The sequence below is a fragment of the Mauremys mutica genome, chromosome 1, assembly GCF_020497125.1.
Source record: "Mauremys mutica isolate MM-2020 ecotype Southern chromosome 1, ASM2049712v1, whole genome shotgun sequence".
Classification (NCBI taxonomy): Eukaryota; Metazoa; Chordata; order Testudines; family Geoemydidae; genus Mauremys; species Mauremys mutica.
This window is the reverse complement of record NC_059072.1, coordinates 117,834,966-117,862,272: the sequence shown is the minus strand read 5'-3', so window position 1 is coordinate 117,862,272 and position 27,307 is coordinate 117,834,966. Positions and strand designations below refer to the sequence as shown.

The 27,307-nt window shown below is 42.6% G+C and overlaps 1 protein-coding gene across 5 annotated transcripts in view; it reads right to left on the bottom strand.

Moving 5' to 3' along the window:
• Window positions 1-20,464, bottom strand: part of PLEKHA5 (pleckstrin homology domain containing A5) — a 304,813-nt gene extending 284,349 nt beyond the window's left edge. Inside the window, exons 1-4 of one of the 5 annotated variants that reach the window (XM_044992782.1) lie at window positions 20,240-20,464; window positions 20,064-20,140; window positions 17,362-17,419; window positions 15,962-16,877 (exon numbers count right to left, since the gene is read on the bottom strand). In XM_044992782.1, coding sequence (XP_044848717.1) covers window positions 16,832-16,877; window positions 17,362-17,419; window positions 20,064-20,140; window positions 20,240-20,328 — 270 coding nt within the window. In that variant the 5' untranslated portion in view covers window positions 20,329-20,464 and the 3' untranslated portion in view covers window positions 15,962-16,831. Of the gene's footprint in view, window positions 1-15,961; window positions 16,878-17,361; window positions 17,420-20,063; window positions 20,141-20,239 lie in introns of those variants that run through there. The other 4 variants (XM_044992772.1, XM_044992791.1, XM_044992750.1 and 1 more) reach the window with 4 other exon arrangements.
• Window positions 20,465-27,307: the final 6,843 nt, after the last annotated feature.

Below are 27,307 nucleotides of genomic sequence, written 5' to 3'. Positions count from 1 at the left end.
TGTGGAGTTGGAAAATGAAGAAGGGGCACAGCAGGTGGTCACTGAAGATGAGAGGGCAAGGAAGAAGAGAAGAGCAGCTAGCCCTGTAAGGAGAGGTGACAAGTCAATGGAGATGACACCAAACATGAGCCCCAGGAGGATACAGGATGGGTTGCAGGGGATTGCAAGGGTGACTAGGAATCGAGAGGACTCGCAGCCAGAGGGAACAGGGGATAGACCAGAGAATCGCACCATCACCAGGAAAAGGCAGGTCTATGTGACTGGGAACTCCTTACTGAGAAGAATAGACATATCTGTAACCAGAGCTGATCCAGAGAACAGAAGGGTGTGCTGTCTGCCCAGTGCTAAGATACAGGATGTGGACCTGAGGCTGAAGCAGAAACTATCAGAAGCCTGCATCTCAAGAAAGGGGGGGAAAATTCATAGGCAGGAGTTTTAGACCAAGCATCTCAGAGAGGTGATTAAGAAAAAGCAGAAAGCCTACAAAGAATGGAAGATGGGAGTGATCAGCAAGGAAAGCTACCTTATTGAGGTCAGAACACATAGGGATAAAGTTAGAAAGGCCAAAAGTCATGTCAAGTTTTCCCTTGCACAGGGAACTAAAACCAATAGTAAAAGATTCTATAGCCATATAAATAAGAAGAAAACAAAGAAAGAAGTGGGACCGCTAAACACGGAGGATGGAGTGGAGGTTAAGGATAATCTAGGCCCAATGTCTAAACAAATACTTGGCCTCAGTCTTTAATGAGGAGCTTAGGGATAATGGTAGGATGACAAATAGGAATGAGGATATGGAGATCGATATTACCACATCCGAGGTAGAAACCAAACTCGAACAGCTTAATGGGACGAAATCAGGGGGCCCAGATAATCTTCATCCAAGAATATTAAAGGAACTGGCACATGAAATTGCAAGCCCATTAGCAAGAATTTTTAATAAATCTGTAAACTGAGGGATTGTACCATATGACTGGAGAATTGCTAACATAGTTCCTATCTTTAAAAAGGGGGAAAAAGTGATCCGGGCAACTACAGGCCTGTGAGTTTGACATCTGTAGTATACAAGGTCTTGGAAAAAATTTTGAAGGAAAAAGTAGTCAAGGACATTGAGGTCAATGGTAATTGGGACAAAATATACATGGTTTTACATAAGGTAGATCATGCCAAACCAACTTGATCACCTTCTTTTAGAAGGTAACAGATTTTTTAGACAAAGGAAATGCAGTGTATCTAATTTACCTCGATTTCAGTAAGGCATTCGATACGGTTCCACATGGGGAATTATTAGCTAAATTGGAAAAGATGGGGATCAGTATGAAAATTGAAAGGTGGATAAGGAACTGGTTAAAGGGGAGACTACAACGGGTCGTACCGAAAGGTGAATTGTCAGGCTGGAGGGAGGTTACTAGTGCAGTTCCTCAGGGATCGGTTTTGGGACCAATCTTATTTAATCTTTTTATTACTGACCTTGGCACAAAAGGTGGGAATGTGCTAAAAAAGTTTGTGGATGACAAAGCTGGGAGATATTGCCAATACAGAGAAGGACCGGGATATCATACAGGAAGATCTGGATGACCTTGTAAACTGGAGTCATAGTAATAGGATGAAATGTAATAGTAAAAGTGCAAGGTCATGCATTTAGGGATTAATAATCAGAACTATTGTTATACGCTGGGGAGGCATCAGTTGGAAGTAAAGGAGGAGAAGGACCTCGGAGTATTGGTTGATCACAGGATGACTATAAGCCGCCAATGTGATATGGCCGTGAAAAAAGATAACGTGGTCTTGGGATGCATCAGGCGAGGTATTTCCAGTAGAGATAAGGTGGTGTTAGTACCGTTATACAAGGCACTGGTGCACTTCATCTGGAATACTGTGTGCAGTTCTGGTCTCCCATGTTTAAGAAGGATGAACAGGAACAGGTTCAGAGAAGGGCTACTAGGATGATCCAAGGAATGGAAAACCTGTCATATGAAAGGAGACTCAAAGAGCTTGGCTTGTTTAGCCTAACCAAAAGAAGGCTGAGAGGAGATATGATTGCTCTCTATAAATATATCAGAGGAATAAATACCAGGGAGGGAGAGGAATTATTTAAGCTCGGACCAATGTGGACACAAGAACAAATGGATATAAACTGGCTATCAGGAAGTTAGACTTGAAATTAGACAAAGGTTTCTAATCATCAGAGGAGTTAAGTTCTGGAACAGCCTTCCAAGGGGAGTAGTGGGGACAAAAGACATATCTGGATTCAAGACTAAGCTTGATAAATTTATGGAGGGAATGGTATAATGGGATAGCCTAATTTTGGCAATTAATTTGTCTTTTACTATTAGCTGTAAATACGTCCAATGGCTTGTGATGGGATGTTAGATGGGGTGGGATCTGAGTTACTACAGAGAATTCTTTCCTGAGTGTCTGGCTGGTGAGTCTTGCCCACATGCTCAGGGTTTAGCTGATTGCCATATTTGGCATCAAGAAGGAATTTTCCTCCAGGGCAGACTGGCAGAAGCCCTGAGGGTTTTTCGCCTTCCTCTGCAGCGTGGGGCACGGGTCACTTGCTTGAAGGTTCTCTGCACCTTGAAGTCTTTAAACCATGATTTGAGGACTTCAATGCCTCAGACATAGGTTTGTTACAGGATTGGGTGGGTGAGATTCTGTGGCCTGCATTGTGCAGGTGGTCAGACTAGATGATCATAATGGTCCCTTAAAGTCTATGATTCTAAGAAATACCATTCACAATTTGGGTCTCCCAAAGACTTAGTGGGTGCCACAGACTACCCCGGGTAAAAACTGACCAATTTCAATCGTTGACCCACATCACAGAAACAATTTGCTCTCTAGGTCTGTGCAAAGAAAATCTCCACCTAGAAACTTTGAGAGGAGCGGGGCCTTATGACTTTAGGCATTGTGCAGGTTTCCTTTGAGGACACAATACTTTCAAAAGACAAGCATAGGATCCTAAATTCATAACTTTGCTAGATACTAAAAATCATGGACTGAATACACTGAACTTATAGATTGTTGCAATAAACTAACTTCTCTCTCTTCACCCCCCACCCCCAGCTTTTTCTTCTCTCCTTTCCCCACTATGACTGGAGTGGTGTTAACAGACCACTTTACCTTGAATGGTCTCTTGAAATGTGTTAACATCTTATGCCAGTGGTTCTCAACCAGGGGTAAATGTACCCCTGGGGGTACACAAAGGTCTTCCAGGGGATACATCAACTCATCTAGATATTTGCCTAGTTTTACAACAGGCTACATAAAAAGCATTAGCAAAATCAGTACAAACTAAAATGTCAATGACTTTTATACTGCTCTATATACTACATGCTGAAATTTAAGTACAATATTTATATTCCAATTGATTTTATAATTATATGGTAAAAGTGAGAAAGTAAGCAATTTTTCAGTAATAGCACGCTGTGACACTTGTATTTTTATGTCCGATTTTGTGAGCAAATAGTTTTTATGTGAGGTGTAATTTGGGGGTACACAAGAGAATTCAGCTCCTGAAAGGGTTACAGTAATCTGGAAAGGCTGAGAGCCACTCGGCTGAACAATCTGTTCCACACTTTATTTAGCTGTGACACACAGAGTACACTGCCCAGATCTGAAGAAGAGTTCAGTGTAAGCACAAAAGCTTGTATCTCACCAACAGAGGTTGATCCAATACAAGTTATTACCTCACCCACGCTGTCTCAATATCATCCCGGGACCAACACAGCTACAACACTGCATGAAGCATTAAATGAAAGCCCTAATTCTGGATTATCTGGATTTCATTAAAGGGTCATTCTCAACTTCTCTGAGCATTATTTTCATTAATAAAATAAAACCTACAATAAGAATGTAGAAGCTGTGCAATGAGCTACCATATAAAAATCAAGTTGGATTAAAATATTTATACCAAATGACATTCTCCCCTATCATTAAAAAGCTTAGGTATGTACATGTGCTTTTCAGCCTGCCCTAAAGGTTAACAAATCCCAATTATCTTGAATGACAAGAGAAGGGGTGAACTAAATTACATAGCAGAGGATCCCTCACCGAGCCCACACCCTCCTGGCCCTAACTCCCTCTTGTTTAAACCAGAAGGCTATTAGCCCAAGCTCTTCAGCCAACTGACTCTTTCCCTGTGTCATACTGCAGCAGGTGTGCACACTCAGCTGAAGATCAAACCACTTAGGGCTTTACACATTAAACTTAAGCTCCACCTGGAAACTCACAGGAAGCCACTGCTTGGTTCAACAGAATTCTTCTGACCCCCTTTATTGTTCACAAAAGTCTTTACTCCTGCCTATAAAAATCACAAAAGGATTCTTTTCCAGCTGCAATTCTAACTTGTGAGCTCATCAGCATGAATTTCTTTGCAGCAACAAAAATTAAGGACCCTAACCAGAGATTCAAAGAGAGGTGGAAAGTACTGGTTTTTTAATTAGCTGCTGGATCCAGGAGGACTTTTTGTTGTCCAAAGCACAATGGGAATGCTCAAAGGCATTGGAAAGCCTGCATTTCTAGTTAGACAGGTCTGACACTCACCTGAAATATGTTAGATCTCACCCTAATTTTTTTTACTGCCAACAAAGCAACTGGAAACTCTTTAGTTTACTGCTCAGGATGTTTTCCAAGATATGGGACTCAAGGACACCATTTGGAAACGTTCACTTCTTTTTCCTATAGCGTATGAAAGACTAATTTTTGTTCTGATTTTAAACAGTGATTCATAGAATATCCGAGTTGGAAGAGACCTCATGTTAAGTTACAATGTATAAAACTATACCACCCAATTCCATGTAATTTGGGGGTTGGTGAAAAAGAAACATAATGTTCATGTAAGAGAGTTCAACGCCTCTTAATACATGTTCTCCCAGCACAGCACTAAACCACTGTTGGAAATGAAAGGATCCACAAGTACCAGAGGACTAACAGGAAAGAAATAAGTCATTTTACCTGCAGCACTCATAATGCAAGATACTATTAAAACTGAAAATTTCAAGTCTACTGCATTTTTCACCTTTAAGCTGTTTGTTCACTATCTGATATTATTGTCCAAGGTGAACACAATACAAAATTCATTTTTGTTTCTGGTCAGTTTCATCTGCCGATTCTCTAAATACATTCAATATTTTGCAATCTTTGGGTTGCAAACATTGTAAGGAAATGTAAACTTTGCTGAAGAGTTTGTTTTAAATTTCCTGAAATCACTTCAATTAAATTAGATTTGCTGAATAGAACAACAGCATAAAAAGATGAGACTGAAGGAGAAGATCTGGTCACCTTTTCTCAGATAGGTTACATGGCAGAATAGCATCCCACCCCTCATCCCACTTCCTCCCTGTCGGAGCACCACAGACACTTTACAGTGGAACCTCTATGGTTCAGAGCTGCCAGCCTAATTCTGTACTCAGACACAGTCTGAAGAAGAGGGAAAGGAACATTCTCTCTCTGGGGGTGGGGGACAACATGACACTGTGCCAGGACTGCTAAGCCACTTCATCAAGAAGGGTCAATCACGTGCTTTTTCCTGGATTCTATGCATTATGGCAAAAGACAACAGGAGGATCAACGGCAAGTCAGTTTTGTGTATGATGGACCATCATCTCAAGAAACCGGTACCACCTTAAGTGGATCAACCACATAACATTTCTTTGGTCACATCTTGTCCTTGAAATTCAATGAAGGAGGAAAGAGGAGAAGTTAGAGACAGTTGGATAAAACAGAACCTTGAAAAATAAAGTTGAGGTAAGTGTTAAATTTTGTAAAAGTGGTAGTAGTGCCTTAGACAATTAGCATAGGTTTATAAGACTCCAAACCATCTCAAATCTCTACAGGTACAAATTTTAATTATGTCTTTTTCCATTGTCAAGGCTGGATTTTGTAATGTGGATATTGAATGCAATAGTTAATTATGACACTAAGAAAATATTCTTAGATATGTGATTCAATAAGCCTGTTGGACAGTTATTTCTATCATATAAACAAGAGGATTCTAATTTGAATGCCAAATCCTCTCTGAACATTCAATGTAAAAACATTCATTTTCTCAAACACTGATTAATAATTCAAGTATAGATAACTGGATGTAGTTAGAATCTTCATCAGTTTCTGTAAGAACTGTTTCCCAAATCAGGTTAGAAGGTAATACGGAGGCTAATGAATTTTTTCCCTATTGGATGTTTATCATAAAAAAAAAGTTATATATGCATCTAACCTATTTTATCTTTATGCTGTTAAAATAGCTATTAAATAACCTTATTCTGAATTATGAAAATGATGGCTCAAATATATATTTTTGTTGGTGGTTCTCTATAATTATCTTCCATATCTGTCTCCATTAAGGGTCAGAACCAAGAAATTTTAGTGTTTCGAGGAACTGTATTATGTATCTCTTAAATTTTTTTAATGTCAGCAAAACTAACAGCAACAAACATTAGTTTTGGGCCTCACTACCTGGGGGGGGGGGGTGGGACGGGACAAACAACAACAAAAAAACCACCATACATCTATCTTAGCCACAACAGACCCTTCCTCCTCATTTTTTAAGTTAATGGGTTTTAAAAACACTGCTTGGTGTTTCATATATAACAGGGGTAATCTATTTTTGTCAAGGTCCAAATTTTTTTGTCAATGTATAGTCAAGGTCCAGATTCCAGATAAAATATAAAAAACATGAGTAAATAAAAAGCTTTTGCAATCTGTTCAAAAGCATCTGGCGGTCAAGATTTGCTCCAGGGTCTGCCTATCGACTACCCCTGTATTGTATTGCATTATACTTTGGTCTATACGCTTTCTTCCTCTAAATTAGATGCACAGGAAAGTTAGTTGCTATTTTTTTTTTAAATACATTCAGAAAGACATTCTCCAAGACCATTTTAAACAAATAAAAATTCCTGGACCCCATACTGCATTTAATACATGTGTAAAATCTATGGACAAAAAAATATTTGCAACAAAATGAGCTACAGAATAATATTTAGCTGGTAGTTCAACCCAGATGAAAGTATCAGAAATTATGTTCTGATTGTGCAAGAAATGCACCATAATTTTTAGTGGTTCTACTTAGTCAAATATGTGGCCAAGCATACAAGAAAATCTTAAATGAATATTTCTGCTTTAAAATTATTTACTCAAAAGGCTTTTAAGATGGCATTTTAAATCAAAATATTTATTGAATATTTTTCTTGGTTATTTCATATTCAAAGATATTTGAATATCAAGATATTTGTTCGACATACTGCAATGTTTTCAGCTAAGAACATACAAAATTATAGTCATTAAGTGCTTCTTTCTGCTAACTCTGGTAGTAAATGGATCTGCAATAAGCTAACTTATTAAGGGTAGATTGCTGGATAAAGTATCTCTGCCTACCAATAATCCTCAAGTAGTTCTAGACAAAACAGTCCATATCAAGTGACTAAAATATCTTTAATCATAAGTATTTTGGAACTTGTTTTCACAAACTGCTTTACCGTTACTAAAAATGGATGTTTGCCATATAAGTTTTCAAAATCTTGTTTTAAAAAATTATCCTTTTTCCAGTAAGGGACTTCCTGGGTTTGAATGGAACACTTGGACACAATTTTATATGCCCAAAGGATGTAGGTTTAACACAATCTAAAGACATCTTGTTTGTAGGGGTTTGTGCTAAGCTAGCATTTGCTTGGGTTATATATGTTCTAAACTTTTTTTTTTTTAATTATCCTTGTTATACCCTGATATTAAGATATTCCAAAGGAAAAACTGCTCAGTTCACTAAAATTCAAAAACAAAATTCAGTAAGTCAACTTAACTACCTTGATCCCTAAAGAACAAATGTACAAACATTGACATGTGTATACTAACTGAAATAAATGTTATTTTCCAATATTTACACTGTAGTTTGCTTTTTTCTCATTTCACTTATTTTAAAAGTGGACAATGATTTAATTTCCCGGTTCTCCTGCACTTAAGACAATACTGGTTGGGTTCACAACATAATAGAGCAATATTTTAAAAGGGCTTGGGAAAAAAACAAAAAACACTGACCTACTCCTGTTGGCAAGTCTTCCCTGGCAGTTTGGTTGGGGTGTTTAAGCTTTCAATTTTCTATTAATCTAAACTTTCATATTTTAGGTATCAAAGATAACCTCACAGATTTGAACTGATGAGGTGCTTCCTTCCCCCAGTCCACAAACAACTAGTGCCTTTGCACCTCATCACCACTTTCCCTCCAACTGTTTGGGGTGGAGAGTGAGAATATGCTGTCCCCGTCCCTCCCCCAACCTCCTTTCTGAAGGAGACAGTGAGGGAAGAAGAGCAAACAATATTCAAACTTACTTGACAAAGGATATAAAAACAGATAATCACATACAGACAGCACCCTGGCAGGAATCCCAAGCAGCTAGGGTTTTGGGGCTCATTTTCCAACTAGGTACAATCCCTGTACTTCACTGGTGCTCACACGGACAGACATGGCAGTTTAGCCTGAACCAAACTGTGCCTCTGCTATAATGGACATTAATTCGCTATAACAACAACAAGAGCCAGCACACTGTAGAATAGTGCTACTCAAAGTGGTGGTCCGTGGACTGGTGCCAGTCCGTGGCGAGTTTCCAGAAAAGAAAGAGAAATAATAGTATAAATTTAAAAATCACACCGGAATTCCACCAAGAATAATGATCAGTCGATAAAAGTCAACAATATTAAATATTATGTTTTCAGAAGCACATATTATAATACTGATACATAAACAAAATAAAAAATGTCTGCCAATTTTTATTTTATTCATCATATTGTTTCTGATATAAATTATTATTACTACAAATGTTCAAATAATATTTTCTTGGATCTAGTCATTTTATACTATCCGCCCAGATGCACAGCCTTTCAGTCAGTCTTCAATGTATTTAAATGGGAACATCTCCGCATGTACGCCACACTCCCATTCCAATTAATACAGTGAAGAATGTTAGTTTTTCCTGATCTGATGTGCTACGTGCCTATGCAAAAATGATAATAATATGGCACTGGTCCCTGGGAAATATGGTACCGGTCCCTGGGAAATTGGGGGGAAAAAAACCTGTCGGTCCGCCACATCAGATAGTTTGAGAAGCACTGCTGTAGAACATATACAGGAAAAGCAGGCTTATCACAGCACCAGGACAGATTCTGGTTTCTGACCCAATGTAATAAATTATAACACTCAGATTAGAAAACAATAAATGAGTTTAAAGTGAAAAATTTAAAATGTATATTGGGATGAAGGCTAACATTTGGATCTGAAAAGGTTTCACTGAAGAGTAACTACATCAAATATTTATTTTTCTACTCTAACACATTCCAAAGTTTCTGGGCTGCCAATTCAGCTCTTTTAGTACTTCATTTCAGACAGAAAAATTTACCGAGGAGGCTTCCAAAGAGGCATGGAGGCTGGGGGAAAGGAAGGAAAGGTCCTGAAAGAACTGACTAGAAAACTAGGGAAAAAGATGACAATACTAGTTAAGCACCAAAGAGGTTTTTCTTCCCTTTTAGTTTCCTGTTCTCTGTCTTCAACAGAAATACTGGTGTGCAAATTAGTCCAGATTTATATTTTTCTAACGGAAAAATCAATGCATCACTGTGGTCATAACTGCACTAGCCCACACAAAGTTATGATCAGTATTTGCTTCACTATTTATCCTCCTTTCATATGTAATGCCAAAACAAAGCATATTCACCCTCCTCATTACCAATTCAATAACAGCTAAGACTGAGGTTGAGACTGAAGCATCACCTTTTACAAAAACTACTGAGCCATTTAAACTTGATTAAATGAGATTATTAATTGGCTAATAGAATGCAGCCTTCAGTATCTTAAGCATCTTCTCAATTAATTCAATTTAATTTTAATCTCATATTGAGAAGCTTTAGTTAATTTAATATGCTATAGAGAGAGAAGTTTAGCTTTTACAGCACACGTGATTACACTGAATACTGCATTTTTACATACTAATAAGAAATAGCAGGTATTTAGTTTATTTTCTTCACCTAATTTTCAAGGCCATCCTTACTATGAATAAGACATTTTATATCACACACAGTGTAAAGGTACATAGAGTACAACTATTTTCTTGATTTTCATGTTCAGTACTCCACCCACTAGAGAAAGAACCAAGGAATACCTCTGAGGTATGTTTGAATATTAGTTGTTGGGTGGTTGGTTTGTTTGGTTTTTTTAAAATATATTTAGTAGTGGTCAAGGCCAATCTAGACCGTAATACACTAGATACTGTGTACACACATAGGTAGCATGGTCTCATTAACTAAAGTGTTCTAATTAACAGCTAATTGTCACAATGTAGACAGAGACTGAACTTAAGACAAAGGAAGCGAAGCAAAGCGAAGCAGGGACAAGAAGGGGAACAGTAGTAAGCTCCAGCAGTTACAAACTAGCATAGCTTTCTTTTTTTAATTTTAAAACTTCCCTGTCAAATCATATAGCCCTGTGCCTTCTTCCATTTCCCCATCCCCAACACATCCCTCAGCCCGTGCCGCTTCCCACAGCCCCCATTGACTTGAAGTGGTGAACCGCGGCCTGTGGGAGCTGCAATCAGCCAAACCTGCGGACGCAGCAGGTAAACAAACCAGCCCAGCCCGCCAGGGGACTTACCCTGGCAGGCCACGTGCAAAAAGTTGCCGATCCCTGACCTAAAGTATAGTGCTTGGGGCATGACATTTTTCACAGCCCTGAGTAATGTAACTAAATGGATCCAATTTTTAAGAGCAGACTAGGCTTCATACAGAACAATCCTTTTTACTTATAATCCCTTATCCTTCTGAATTTCAGGATCCATCTACTCTGAGGACTGTACCCACAAATGTATCTATATGGTACAAACCCTAAGCACAGACATGTGAAACCTCTACATGTTGCAGTTTGCACTAGTACAACTTCTCTGTCCAACTTGGGCTTATAATATCTTGCCTATCTACACCGGGGTAAACACCAATGCAACCAAATCAGTGATTGGCCATTAATTGCTTAATTAGAGCAATTCCTTACAAAAGCCACATGGAGCTCAGGGGCTGAGCTCCAAGTTGTGTGATGCACACCTTAACACTTAATGCAGCCGTTCTCAGCCGGGGGTCCACGGCCCCCTGGGGCTCCGCAAGCCCTTTCAAGGGATCCACGGACCCCCATGGCTGAAACCCAGACCCCGAGCTCTAGCGCCGCCTGCGGGGCTCAAGCCAGGAGGCTCGGGGCTTCAGCATTACCCTGTGGGGGTAAAAGCCATGAACCCATAGGCAGAGTTGGGGGCATAGAGGGCACTGCTTCCCCCCCCCCCAAAACCTACAGCGCAAGAGCACAGCAGTCCCAAGGGCAGCACCACACCTTCCCCCCTGCTCTGGCAGGTGCCATCGAGCAGGCAGCCGAAGCACTTCCTCCTCCCCCTCCTGCTGGTGCCCTGGGTTGAAGCTGCTCCTCAGCTCCCGAGTCCCAGCCCCCTTTCCACCCCAGTTCTGTGGCTGGCAGACCCCTATGGGAACAGGGACCACAGGGGAGCCCTCCAAGCACACAGCCCCAAGTACCCCCATCCCTGCGCCCTGAGCTACCCCCCTGCTCACACACCGCCCCTAGCCACCCCCTCCCTGCACCCTAAGCTGTTTTCAAACTTTTTGAGCTAAGCCCTCCACATCTGGGTTACAATTTTTGGTTGCACCCCACACCCCAACCCAGAAAGGCAGATGGCCTGATAAGGTGAGTCAGGGGTGGAGGTGGCACTCCCTCTCTGGACTGCTGGCCCCTGCCCCCTTTCCCCCCCACAAAAAATAGAAGTCAAACTACTCCTATGCCCAAGGCCCCTGCCCCGAGCCATCCCCCACCGGACCTGGAGTTTTTATAGCACATTGAGGGGGGCCTCAGAGAGTAAAAGGTTGAGAACCCCTGATTTAGTGCATACTAGTTCTCCCGACCAGTCTATTGCCGCTAGAGCTGCAGGAGGGCTACAGAAAAGACAGGCAAATTTAAGGCGTTGTCTACATGACGCTTGCACCAGTTTGCCTAAAGAGGTTTCTTTTAAAAACAGTTTAGTTAAACTAGTGCAAAGCTCTGTGTGCACATTGTTAAACTGATTTTAAATGTTGCTTACAGAGCTGTACTTACCAATGCAAGCTAAATTATATAAAGGTGGTTTAAAATCAGTTTAAGTATGCCCACACAGGATTTCTGCTCTGGTTTAACTAAACCTTTTGGCCAAAGAAAATAGTTCAGGCAAGTTCTAACCAGTTGCAACTATCACAGGTCCAGCTGCATCACAGAGTCTTCATTTGCAATGATAGCAGTGGCAACAGAAACCAATGCACTGTTGTCTTGTGAGTCTACAGTCACACTACTCTACCACCACTAAAATTCTCACTCATCTTAATGGTGTTTACTTTGAAGTCTATGAAAACTCAGGCCTGGTCCACACTAGAAAATTAGCTCTGCATAAGTACACTAAGGAGTGGGAAAAATCCACACCCTTGAGCAGCACAGTTAAGCTGCCCTAAGTCCCGGTAGACAGTGCTAGGTCTGATAAGAATTCTTCTGTCAACCTAGCTGCTACCTCTCGCGGATGTAGATTACCTACGGCAACAGGAGAATCCTTCCTTTTGGCATAGGTAATGCTTACACTGAAGCGCTACAGTGGCACAGCTATGGCACTGTAGCACTAAGTGTAGACAAGCCCTCAGCCCTTACTTACTCTATGATTTCAGTTACTGGAATTGCTGCAGCAACGCAACTCGTAGCACAGATCCATGCAGCTTACCATCCGTGAAGCATTACACGTGATATGCACTTCTGTAGCTTAACACCAAAACTTTAATGTTTCTGCAATATGCCGAATCTCAAGTCTTAAGACATCTAACTAACACTCAAGTCCAAGAGTGGGATACAAAAAAAAAAAAAAAAAAAAACCTTTCTGAAGAAATTCTGGAATTTTTGCAAGCCTCTCAGATTCTAAAGGAAACCCAAGTTTTATTCTCCCTGGAAGTCGCATTTGATGGTATTTGGAGGAATTGGTGGTCATGTAAAATAAGTTAGATTCAGCTCAAATTCTAGTGTACAGGCACCTGCATTTCTCAGCAAGGGAAAACTGACACCTTACACTACCCAAATAGTATAGACAGATTTCTCAGCAGCACACAATCAAGAATGAATTGAGACAAACTGAACATCCCTTGCATCCCTTCTGTATGAGCACTGTAATATCTAAGCTTGCAGTGCCACTACCTATTCTAGAACATTTCACTTTCCAGCGCTGACAATCAGCTCTTAACAAAGATATACAACTAGCTCAAACCCTAAATTTACTGGCATTCCTATGGCACTCATTGCCACAATTTGAGCTCATTTATGCAAATTAAATTTGTCCATACTAGCTTAATCTTAACTTGTTTGAACATACCATGTGAAAGTATTTACCTAACAAGTGAGATAACTGAAATGAAATGCAAGTGATAATTGGAAGTATTAATTCTACAAACAATTGTTACATGCGAAAGTGTTTTTCAGAGAGAAGTGTACAATTACTAAAAAGAATGGGGGCAAACTGTAGTTTACATGCAAGCCATGTCTCACGTCATAATTACTTAACAGCTCAGTTTTCTTTAACTAGGAAGCAGAGCTGACTGCATACATGTCTAATTTTACAACTTTCATGTACAGAAGTATGTAAAGTCTATTCAGGAAAAAGAATACATGCATGAAAGAGACAGTCATTTTAACAATGTGATCCAACACACGTGTGGAGTGCCACAATAGCTGTTCTAAATAATTGAAGTATACAACAAACTGATAAATGAAGTAGACTAATAAAATACTGAACAGATTGGAAAAACATATTGCTTTCAGTTAGCAATGAGCTTTGGCCATTGACATTCCACAGTAAAAAGAGACAGCCTGTACCTCTACCATGCTATTTAGTTTCAGTATTGGATTTCTTCTACTAACCCAAATTCCAAGACAGTTCAAAGTCCTACTCCCAACTCATTAAATAAATCTTATTCAAATTCTTCAGACAGAACCTCATTACCCAGAGCAAACAGAACTCTATTTACCTATCTGTGCTATAAAATTAGCATAGACCCAAAGCCAAGCAGAAAATCTAAAATAGAAACATGGAATAACAAACTTTACTTATTCTGAAAATGAAAATATGCACCCCAACAAAAAATGTTCTTTAAATAATCACATTTCAATACAGAATGTAATCTGAGACATTTGTTTAATGCCAGTCCTAAGCATGTAGTTAAGATTTGCTTGATGCATATTCTCCTCTTATTACCTCAATTTGATTACACAGCATTTCTAAAAAATTCATTCAATATTCTAACTCGGGGAGGGCAAACTACGGCTGGATTCGGCTCGTCAGGGCTTTCAATCCAGCCTGTGGCACAGCGGAGCTAAGGCAGGCTCCCTGCCTGCCCTGGCCCTGCGCCACTCCCAGAAGCGGCCAGCACCACGTTCCTGCAAACAGGCAAGAGGGCTCTGTGCGCTGCCCTTGCCTGCAGGCACCACCACCTGCAGCTCCCATTGGCCGGGAATGGGGAATCATGGCCAATGGGAACTTCAGGGTTGGTCCCTCAGGCAAGGGCAGCGCGTAGCAGAGTCCCCTGCCCCACCCAACTCCAGAAGCCACTGCTGGACATGCTGGCCGCTTCCAGGAGCAGCGCAGGGCCAGGCAGGGAGCCTGCCTTAGCCCCACTGCACGCCACTGCCACCCCGGAGCCGCTTGAGGTAAGCAGCGCCAGGCCGGAGCCTGCACCCCAAATCCCAACTGCACCCCACACCGCAACCCCTGCCTTGAGCCCCATGCCGCAACTCTCCCACACCCCAACCCCCTGCCCTGAGCCCTAAATTCCTGGTCCTGCATACAATTTCCCCACCCAGATGTGGCCCTCAGGCCAAAAAGTTTGCCCACCCCTGTTCTAACTCAGCCAGCATATTTGAAATCATATTTCAAAAGTTACATTCAAGTTTCCTAACACAAATAAATATTTTCACCTATTTTCTCTTGGAATACATTACCATACCATAGAGAAAATTTACACAAGTGCACGGCTAAAAACACCAACACAGAGTTCCACTAACTTCCGCCTACTCCCTGTTTAAATACAACTTAGGATCATCATCTCTTTTACAACCTTTAACTGGGAAAAAAAACGGAACAAATTGTCTTTTTCCTATTTTCTTATTTAATAGTAATCCACAAGAGTCTAATATTTTATTTTCTACTATTGTTCTAAGTGTTAAATAGTCATTAAGATGACTAGTTCATTTTAGAGTATCAAAACAATGTAGCCACATAAAATATTCACGAGTAGTGTTACAGTGAAAACTGCCTCACACTATGATCTTGTCCATACTAGCGCCTCCCTTTCCCATCTAACAACCCCTATTCTCCAGCAATTGTGGGAGCACAAGTATAGTTTGGGTTCAGACAGCCACATTATAACATATCCAGACTTGCACTGCACAAGTTAGACAAGACTGGTTAAGGTACCCTGTCTACTATACCACTCATTGTTGCCAATGCTTGTGGAGCTGAATAGTAGGAAATCTTAGGGAAAAAAGCCAGCATAGTATAAAAGTGTAAATAGTCTCAAATCCTGCATTTACAAACAATGAACACAAACTAAAGCCAAGAACATCATTGTTCATCCCTCACATTTTAAAGTATAAACTGATACACTACTATACTGCTATAACATGTCAAGCACATTGAGAATATATGGTGCATTTCACTGCAGAGATGCAGTAGGTATATTTAACTATTTGGTGTTGAAAGTACCATCAGCAATGTATACTTCAGATAGCATTTCTAACAACATCCTGTGCCACAAGAGCTGTAAGTTTGAACATTTGCAAAAATGTGCTCACTATGAACAGCATGGTTCTTAATTAGCAGGTTCCTGACACAGTTCAGAGCAATTTTAAACATTTTATTTCTTTATCGCCTCATTTTACAGCATTTCTACCTAAAGTTGCATGAATGCATTATAGTAGAGTAGCCTTTGGAAAGAACATTTTAATATTGACAATCAAGCTGCTCAGAACTACAAGTCACAGTCCATCAACAATTAGGCCTTTTAATATAGCTTGATACAGATTCCAATTGCAAGTTTTGCTATTACAATCAAAATCAGAAAATTCAAAATCAGTTCTAAAAGATTTATACAGTGGGTCAGATCAATACAAGCATTTATATTCTACCAGTCACTTGCCATCTGGCACAACTTAAATATCAAATACCTTCCTCAACATTCACGGAAGAAAACTGCAAAGAATAGTAGAAAAATGGGCAGTAGCCTACCGTTCTTACATTAGTGGTGCTTACTCATAAGAGTTGTCCCATTAATACACTACTAATGCAAGTAAGGGATGTATATAAGACCACAATACACTAAGAAATACCTTAGTAAGTCTAAAGATGTTTACAATTTGTTGGAATGCCTAAGCTTGAACAGAAGAGGAGGATGCACTCCTCTATATTTTACGTTGTTGTGGTTTTTTGTTTTGGTTTTTTGCATGAGGGGGGTGCAATGTAAAATATTCTGTTCACCTCACACTGAAAAGGTTTTAAGAGGTTTGCACAGATCTGACACCTACTTTGGACTTAAAAAAAAGGAGGTGGGAGGCAGGGAGAGACATGGTTTCTTCGACCCAAATATTAATAAACTAAAGAATTCTGAAAACAGCTTAAGGATCAATTCATTCTATTCTACTATAAAAATCTGGTCAAGTCACAAAAACAAACATCTCATTAATCAAAGACAGACATTTGAAAAACTACTTTGAGAACTGTGCTAAAGTTCCAATATGACACATTTAAGCACACAATGGTAAGTGCAGACTTTTTTCTTTTGCAGAATTTCTGAAAAAAATGTAAGATAAAAGAAAAAATCAGATTAAAACCAAAACTGATGGTTTAGTGGTTTTAAAATGTAATTACTATAAATATGATGTTTGGTAGCCAGGAATCCTGTCCCAACAAGAGAGAAAAAAAATTAAAAACTGTCCTTCTGAAAACTTTTTAGATACACACATCACATAAGCACATACGTACACAAACTCAGGCTTTCTTGCTAGATGGGTACCACATACGATAGTTTCCATCTGCACCTAAAGTGCTCAACAAAAAATACCTAGACATTAAGTTCAAGAAATCATTGCAGTCACAATGTAGAATAAACTAAATAAAAGTTATCTCTGCTATAGTACAGTGCACACTCCTTTTAAAGTGATTATTCATAGCATTGCATTTAATCCTGAATTAAAATGTACTCACTAAGAATAATATACAGCCACCCTTAGGAATTTCAAATTTTAGTATCTTGACAAACTATCATTCAACTCACTTTATGTAGTATCTTGCACCTTCAAAAGTATATGCTTCTTCCCAACCTGTGGGTAAGTCTAGAAAACAAGAAGTGATACATCATAAGTTTTATAGGCTAGACTAGTGCAGAGTTACAGCAATGTGCATACCTGGCTAATATGTACCTTTGTCTACATAGAGAAACAAAATTCAAACTGTTAAAGATTTTATACAGAGTCAACAAAAAAAATTGTCTGGGCTTAAACCATTCCCTGTAGTGTGAAAACAATATAAATGGTGAAATGTAAATTAGATTAGCATTTTCAGAAGTAGTAATTCAGGTAAGGACATATGTAAACCCTGAAGTGTTCCTTCTCTTTAAACAATGATTGAAATTGTTGCAGGCCTAATCTTAAAAAGTAGTAGTTCCAAATTACTTGATAAGGTAAAGATTTAAGCAAATCAATTTACAAAGTTCTGCAGTGCGCATAAGTCACATGCACCCTAACAAGCATGATATCTCTTAAAATACACCACAGAAGATATTTGTTTTATATTAGCATAGGTACATCACTAAGCACTGTCTGTAAGACACACACATCAACTTTCTTGCAGCGTTTACAATTCTGTTCAACACTGCATGAAAATACATTTACCTCATGAGCATCTAGGGGGGAAAGAGGTGACTTATTTTTTCCCTCTGTTGAGTATCAGTTTCCTAAGCAAAATGAGTCAACAAGGCAGAAGCCCCATCTAGAGAAGTAAAATCTTGATAGAATAAACTGAGGGCCAGATTTTTAAAGGTATTAGATACCTTAAAAGGTATTTAAGCGCCTAACATGTAGATAGTGTGACTTTCAGGTATCTGCCCCCGAGCCTGTAAAAGATGGGGATTTTGTGTGGATTTAAGGGAATAAAGGCTATTTAAAGATCACTTCATGACATATCGTAGTCTCGGGGGAGTGGGGAGGGAGGATCTAGAGACTTCTGATAAAAAGACATGGGGAAAGTATGGACCAATAGGATGCCTCTCCAGTGTAAACAGGAATGGCCATCACATGCAGAAAGAACAAGTCTCTCATGACTGGTACTCTCACAAAGTAGATACTACCTCAACTCTCAAGGAATGTGGACTTTAAAGAAGACAATCAATCCCCTGCTAACAGTGTAAAATATTTGAATGACTTTTTTTTGCAAAAGTGCACATAGATCGGTTATTTGGGCAGAATCCCTCCTTAAGACTGAGACTTCAATTTAGGTTACAAAACCAAAGTCAGCCAAAATAACTTACAAAATTTGGTCTACATACGGGAAGTGAATGAACACATGTGCACATTAAAACGGAAAATACAGATACAGGTTTGTTTTGTACATGATACTGCATCTGTTATCATATGTACATGATACCACACAGAAAATACTTCACACTAATGTTAGAAGAAAATTTAAGTTTACCTGCCAATAACTCCCCTTTTAGACCAATACCTGAATACTGCATAACAAAACTGTTTCCTCTAAAAGAGGATAATGGCAAACAAGGAGGTAGAGATAAAAATCAAGCATTTAAGTGATTAGGATAAAACATCAGTGATTCAATAGAGCCATTAACAGTTATTTAACAAGGAATTCATGTGTGACTAGCAGCAATGTCCACAGCAAATGTAACTCATGTACATATGCTGCTTTACCCCTTCATAGCGGCTTTAAGATAATTTCTCAGTTAATATGAATGCTAATTACACAGGGGAAGAGCATGAAACCAATGGTTCTACTTCCTGCAATTCAAAGGTTCATGGTTATAACTCACAACTATTCACGTCAGCTAAAAGTGTAGGGAGATTTAAAATAAGAAACCCACTCCCCCAACTGTTCCCAACTCACAGGAAAAGAAGAAAGGGAGAGAGCATAGTCAATGTTTTTCAATAATCCTGCGTGATATTTTAAAATAAAGAACCTCTTGAATGCAAAAGAGGACTACTCCAATAACTTGCTCAGTTACAGATTCTCCTTCTCTCACCCCATAGTTTACACGAACGAAAACAACTGCATTTATAAACACACACAGCCTCCCAATGGCATTTGCAGCCTGCGTGCAGTTCCAGCAGCGAGAGTTTGGCTCTGGGTCTCCAGAGCGTCTGCTGAAAATCCTCCTCCAACACCTCCTTCTGCTGCTGTTTCTCCCGAGAGGAACAAACAGCAGCCACAGAAGAGACGGATTCCACCCCCAAATTACTCCTCATGCTTCAGCCCCTTTTCCTCCTACCCATGCCACCTTCTCTGTCACTAAGAAACACGCACACGCTCTCAGCCTAGATTGGAAAGGGGGCGGGGGGAGGAAGGTTTCTAGATGACTATAGTTAGTGGGCTCTCCCTAGGCATTTCTAATACACCTATTGTAATTCTCTTTAGGTGCCAAGGTCTCGAAAGGAGGGATGAGGAAGCAGCGCTGCTGGGGGTAAGGTGGGTCTGGGGGCGAGGATGCAGCTGTGCGGGCTCTGACGGGGGAGGCGGCAGCGGTGGGGGGGGGAGATTGGGGGGGGTGAACAAGAGGCTCTGGGGGAACAGAGCCGGGGTGAGGCAGCTCCAGGGGGTGGGGCCAGCGGCGGGCGTGGGGTGAGGACAAGGCTGGGGTGGGGTCGGAGGGAGGAAATGGCTGGGGCGGGGGGAGGCGAAGGCTCGGGAGGGAAGGGGGCTGGGGGGGCTGCGGTCGCTGCCCCGGCGGGGGGCGGGCGGGGCCGTTACCTGCGCTGCGGCGGTGCCCGGTGATCACGGCCTCTCCGGTGTGCGGGTGCAGCCAGGTCGTGCTCTTCGCCTCCTCGCTGCGGGGGGGGGGACGACACAGACACCGGGTCAGTCAGTCAGTCAGCGCCAGCCCCGCCACCGCCCCCGCGCCCGGCCCGGCCCGGCCCCGCACTCACTTGATGAAGAAGAGGCGGCCGCCCTGGCTGATCCCGTAGCTCCAGTTGCCGGGCAGCGAGCACAGCCGCTCCGCGCTCAGGTCCGCCATGGCCGAGCCGCCGCCGCCGCTGCCAGCGCAGCCGGGGAGGGGGGGTGCGCGCGTTCACGAGCGCGGGCGCGTCACCGCCGCCGCCGCCAACACCTATGGGGGAGAGAGGAAACCGCACCAACCGCCCGGCCCCGCCCCTGCCGCCGCCGCGGGGACGCGCCGCGGGGACGCGCCTGCCGTGGAGCGGGATGGGTCCGCGCCCTGCAGGGGGCCTGGCGCGGGGGCTCGTGCCGAGGGCGGCGTTTACTTTCCGTGGGTGCCGCTTCTGCCCGTAAACCCCCCCACCCCGGCCGCTCTGTGAGCTCTGGGCGGGCGCCAGCAGAAAACCACGGCCCGGGAGCGCGCGCCCTGGGAGACCCGGCAACGTACGGGGCAGGTGCGGGGCTCACTCCGCCTCACCTGCGTGGGGATGAAAGTCCGGTGCAACTGCAGCCGAAACTCCCTGCCCCGGGAGCGAAGCAGGCTCGAGGGCAGCCCTTGAGAAAACCCCGGCAGGGAGTTAAAGGCGCAATTAACCTGACACCAGTTTCCCTCCCTAAAGTTGTTCACACTAGGATCACCAGATTGGGGGGGGGAACAGGGACAGTCCCGATTTTGGGGTCTTTTTCTTATATAGGCTCTTACAACCCCCCACCCCCTGTCCTGATTTTTCACACTTGCTGTCGGGTCACTCTAGTTCACATGCATCACCTCCCTCCAACTTCTAAGGCCCAAATGTGGGATACAGTATGGCAAAGATTGAATGAGTACCAAAATTATTCCTGCAGGAAACTCAAAGGGTTGGCTTTCCCTGCACTGCATACAACTTTTGGTTTAATTGGAGACACAAGATTTCCTATATAAACAACTTTCCAGGGTAAAAGAGAGGAAACTTGTGTGTGGAACTTGGAGAATAAAATGAGTAGTGTTCCTTAAAATAAGGTGCATTTGAGAGGTATGGTGCACAGTAAGGTGGCCTCAGGTCAGTGCTTAAGGTATTAGTAGTAATTTGGGTAACAGAGACTCCACTGGTGCAGGGAGAGGGGAAATGGAGGCACCTACCTAGCTTTACTCATGTGAATAACCCCACTATAGTATGTATATTTATATTCATCTACATACACTCTTGCAGTTAAAACTAAGAAAGTATAAGTAATTAATGAAAATACTCAAGAGAACTCTCACACTGGAGGTTTTTGTTATTTAAAATAAGTTAGCAGGTCCTGATTTTCTCATTAAGGGTACACTGAAATATTTTAAATCCCTCTATACAAAACTGAATTGGAAATTAACAACCTTAAGTCTGTCCCTCCCTAAGCAACTTTTGACAAGTTAAGACAAAGCATGTTTTCTAAACACAGTTCTGACAAGATTTCACTCTGCCCAGACATTGTGGTCAAAGTGTTAGGACACAGTTGAGCTACAGCCAAGTTTTTAAAAACTTTTAAGTGTTGTTTTGTACTGTAGACAGGATTTTTCAGACCATGAAGAATGGAAACCTATGAGTAGATCATAGCTTATGTCCCTGTAAAATGCCTTAAAGAATCAAAGTACAAGTAAAAGAATCCTCCCTGTTCATAGACTGAGACTTATAGACTACGGTCAGAAGGGACCATCATGATAGTCTAGTCCAGGGGTAGGCAACCTATGGCACGCATGCCAAAGGTGGCACGCAAGCTGATTTTCAGTGGCACTCACACTGCCCAGGTCCTGGCCACTGGTCCAGAGGCTCTGCATTTTAATTTAATTTTAAATGAAGCTTCTTAAACATTTTAAAAACCTTATTTACTTTACATACAACAATTGTTTAGTTATATATTATAGACTTATAGAAAGAGACCTTCTAAAAATGTTAAAATGTATTACTGGCACACGAACCTTAAATTAGAGTGAATAAATGAAGACTTGGCACAGCAATTCTGAAAGATTGCAGACCCCTGCTCTAGTCTGACCTCCTGCACGTGGCAGGACACAGAACCTCAGTCACCCACCCACCCACTCACTCACTCTTGTAATCATGGGTGGTTGGTGAAACTTCCCCTGGGGGAGGCTAGCTCCTTGTCCCATCTCTTCAGCCAACAGGCCAACCCACACTTCAGCCCTGCTCTGCCCCAGGCCCCACCCAGCACTGACTCGCCACTCACCTCTCCTCAAACAACTTGAGGTCTTCCCCTCCGGTCACCTCGTCCGGTCGCCCACTTGCTACTCTCCTCCTCTCCCTCCCCCTCCCCCCCCCACTAGATCCCCTCTACCTGCCGTGCAGCTGGCTCACTGCTCACCTCCTCACCCTGCTGCCCTCTCCCCTGCGAGACCCTCTCCCCTTTTCATGTAAAGCACTAATAACAACAGCTATAGATCAGTTGCCAGATGGATTCTCCTCTGCGTGGTCAGGAGTTCCGGGTATACTGTATAGAGAGATGAAAAGCCAGACTACCTGTGCCAAACTGAGGCCTAATCTCTCCTTTTGAAAAGTGTCTGTCATTGGCAGCCTGCATTAAGGCAGTAGTTTAATAACCTTTCTTACACAGAATTCCCTGCCAGATTCCTTTGCTTAAACTGGGTTTGAATAAAACGACTAGATCAAGAAACAAACTCACTGTCTATGTCAGCTCCTCCTTGAGCCAGGTTAGTCAAAAGTACTCCTGCTCGGTACAGAGAATAATGGATGGGTCGTTTGGAAACTGTTTTTAACCCCAACAACATATTTTCCTACAATATAAAAGCCAGCTGAATGTAGCCAAAGGCTTCTGTGCATTGGCAAATGCCTGTTAAATGGCTTCATTACAATTTTAATAGCCCTTTAACACTTTCAGTGATCTGCTACTTGGTTTCTTGAAGGCTTTTTCACTTGTGTAAAGTTCCCCACCCACCCCCACACACAGGGATGGAGGGTTTTGGAGGAGGGACAGGGCCCACAGCTGTGGTGACCTCCAAAGTGGGGGGGGGGGTGTGGAGGTGAGGAGAGGAGGAAGGGTCAGAGCAGGGTGAGGAAGAGGTGGGGGAAGGCACCACAGCCCAGGTGTCAGGCGGCAGGGACAGCTGTGCTAGGGGAGGCACAGCCTCCCCTTGCTTATTATACCCACCACCCATGCCTGTAATACATCCCTAACCTCTGTCTGAGTTACTGAAATCCTAAAAAAATTATTTCAAGACTTCAAGTTACAGAAAATCCACCATTTATATTAGTTTAAACCTGCAAGTGAACAGTGCCCCATGGTGCAGAGGAAGGTGAAAAAAACCCAGGGTCTCTCTGCCAATCTGACCTGGCGGGAAATTCCTTCCCAACCTCAAATATGGCAATCAGACCCTGAGCATGTGGATACTTGGGAATTGCAGGCTGTCAGAACAAGATATACTGGAGAAAGGACAGACTATTGTCAGTGGAAGAAAGGTGGGAACTCCCCTTCTCCTCAGTTCTAGAGCAAGGGCTCTGTTGTCATTCTAGTTACTCCATGCCATTGCGCCTTTAAATGGCAGCATTTGAAAACACCACTACTTGATTTCATATTCTTCCATACCGAAATGAATCACAACTGCTTTATATATATATATGCAATACAGATATAATATAAAGGAGGGGAGGGATAGCTCAGTGGTTTAAGCATTGGCCTGCTAAACCCACAGTTGTGAGTTCAATCCTTGAGGGGGCCACTTAGGGATCTGGGGCAAAAAAATTGGTCCTGCTAGTGAAGGCAAGGGGCTGGACTTGATGACCTTTCAAGGTCCCTTCCAGTTCTAGGAGATTAGTATATCTCCAATTATTACTATTACCATTGAAAAGTTAAAATAAAATAGCCAAAAACAAGAGAAAATATGTATTTTCAAATGATAGTTGAGAAAAGATGGTGAGAGCTGATGTGTAAGAGAGATACAGGCTGAATGTTCCAGAAGACAGGAGCTACAGAGGACTATCATACAAACGATGGTGAGACTGCATGAAAAAAACAGAGCACAACAGTGGTAGATGAGTGGGGAGCAGAGGAGACAGAAAGAGAAACACTCAGTTTCTGAGGCTGGATTATGTGCACAGAGGGTTTTATTAAAAAACAAAAACCATAATGACAGATAGCACACCTATTGTTAAATCAGCTTGTTATCACAGAACCGGAAGGGACTTTGAGAGATCATCTAGTCCAGTCCCCTGCACTCACGGCAGGACTAAGTATTATCTAGAGTAGACCATCCTTGACAGGTGTTTGTCCAACCTGCTCTTAAAAATCCCCAATGATGGAGATTCCACAACCCCCCTAGGCAATTTGTTCCAGTGCTTAACCACTCTGACAGTTAGGAAGTTTTTCCTAATGTCCAACTGTGACCTGTGTTGGCTGACCCACTGAGCCGCTAGGGGGCAGTGGGTAGCTAGGGAATTAGCAGAGGGAGGGACACCAGAAAGGGTCTCTAGTGCACCCCTCAGGCAGGGGAGTGCTGGTAAGGGTCTCTAGCGCTATCGAGATTTTGCTACCTGAGGCAGGTTGGCCGGGGTACGGGAACACAGGCCCACCCAACTCCACTGCGTTCCAGCCCAGGGCCCTAATGGTGGTGGGGCGAGGGTCCTGCCACTGGGTCAGCGGGGTCCCTCTGCAACACGTTGACCAAATAGACTCACCGCACTGTGCAGTTCTGTCCCTGGGCTCCTTCCTACCTGGTCCCTTGAGCAAGTCCCTCTGGTCCTTCCAGCTTGTCCGGGTACTCGGCTGCTGGCAGCTCCAGCTCCCCCACCGCCTCAGGTTCCTCCAGCTCCTCTGGGTTCTTGGTGGCGGGCAGACCTGGTAGCCCCTGTCCTTCCTCCAGGTCAGGTTTCTTCTGGTCCAGGGCCTCCCCTGGACCAGCAGCAGGGTCTGAAGGGAGCAGCCAGCAGTCTGCATCTGCCTCTCTCCCTGGTGCTGCCAGGGCTGCCCAGAGGATTCAGGGGGCCTGGGGCAAAGCGGGGGAGCTGCGGCACTTGTACTCACCCAGCAGCAGTCCGGGTTTTTGGCAGCATTTCGGCAACGGGGGGCCCTTCAGTTGCTCTCCATCTTCGACAGCACTGAAGGGCCCTCCACCACCAAAATGCTGCTGAAGACCCAGAGCGACTGAAGGGCCCCCTGCCGCCGAAATGCTGCCGAAGACCCGAAGCGACTGAAGGGCCCCCCCGCTGCCAAAATGCCACCGAAGACCCGGACTGCCACTGGGCCAGGGCTCACAGGGCCCCTGTGGGGCCCGGGGAAAATTGCCCCACTTGCCCGCCCCCATGGGCAGCCCTAGGTGCTGCTCTGACTGGGCTAAGGGCCCCACCATTTGTACTTCCTGTTCCACCCTTCCCTTCTAGGGGGTGGAGGAAGCTTGGTCTGGCCCTGCCTCCTCAGGCTGAGAGAGTGGCTCTTTACCCTCAGGTTTGGAGGGAAGTCACCCTGGCTCCCTACACCAACCTAAACCGCCCTTGCTGCAATTTAAGCCCATTGCTTCTTGTCTTATCCTCCGAGGTTAAGAAGAACAATTTTTCTCCCTCCTCCTTGTAACAACCTTTTATGTACTTGAAAACTGTTATGTCCCCCTCTCTGTCTTCTCTTCTCCAGACTAAACAAACCCAATTTTTTCAATCTTCCCTCTTAGGTCATGTTTTCTAGACCTTTAATCATTTTTGCTCTTCTCTGGACTTTATCCAATTTGTCCACATTTTTCCTGAAATGTGGCACCCAGAATTGAACACAATACTCCAGTCGAGGCCTAATCAGCACAGAGTAGTGCAGAAGAATTTCTTCTTGTGTCTTGCTTACAATACTCCTGCTAATACGTCTGAGAATGATGTTTGGTTTTTTTGCAACAACATTACACTGTTGAATCGTATTTACCTTGTGATCCACTATGACCCCCAGATCCCTTCCTGCAGTATTCCTTCCTAGGCAGTCATTTCCCATTTTGTATGTGTGCAACTGATTGTTCCTTCCTAAGTGGAGTACTTTGCATTTGTCCTTATTGAATTAAATCTTATTTACTTCAGACCATTTCTCTAGTTTGTCTAGATCATTTTGAATTTTAATCCTATCCTCTAAAGCACTTGCAACCCCTCCCAGCTTGGTATCGTCTGGAAACTTTATAACTTTATAACTCCCTATGCCATTATCTAAATCACCAATAAAGATATTGAACAGAACCGGAGCCAGAACCAATCCTGGCGGTACCCCACTCATTATGCCCTTCCAGCATGACTGTGAACCACTGATAACTACTCTCTGGGAACGATTTTCCAACCAGTTATGCGTCCACCTTATAGTAGCTCCATCTAAGTTGCATTTCCGTAGTTTGTTTATGATAAGGTCATGCTAGACAGTATCAAAAGCCTTACTAAAGTCAAGATATACCACATCTACTGCTTCCCCCCATCCACAAGGCTTGCTACCTTGTCAAAGAAAGCTATCAGGTTGGCTTGACATGATTTGTTCTTGACAAATCCCTGCTGTTACTTATGACCTTATTATCTTCTAGGTGCTTGCTAATTGATTGCTTAATTATTTGCTCCATTTTCTTTCCAGGTACAGAAGTAAAGCTGAGTGGTCTATAATTCCCCGGGATGTCCTTATTTCCCTTTTTACAGATGGGCACTATATTTGCCCTTTTCCTGTCTTCTGGAATGTCTCCCGTTTTCCATGACTTTTCAAAGATAATTGCTAATGGCTCAGATATCTCCTCAGTCAGCTCCATGAGTACCCTAGCATGCATTTCATCAGGCCCTGGTGATTTGAAGGCATCTAAACTTGTCTAAGTAATTTTTGACTTGTTCTTTCCCTATTTTAGACTCTGATCCTACCTCATTTTCACTGGCATTCACTATGTTAGAAAGCCAATCGCCACCAACTTCCTTGGTGAAAACCAAAACAAAAAAGTCATTAAGCACCTCTGCCATTTCCACATTTTCTGTTATTGTCTTCTCCCCCTCATTGTGTAATGGGCCTACTCTGTCTTTCTCTTCTTGCTTCTATCGTATTTGTAGAGTGTTTTCTTGTTACCTTTTATGTCCCTA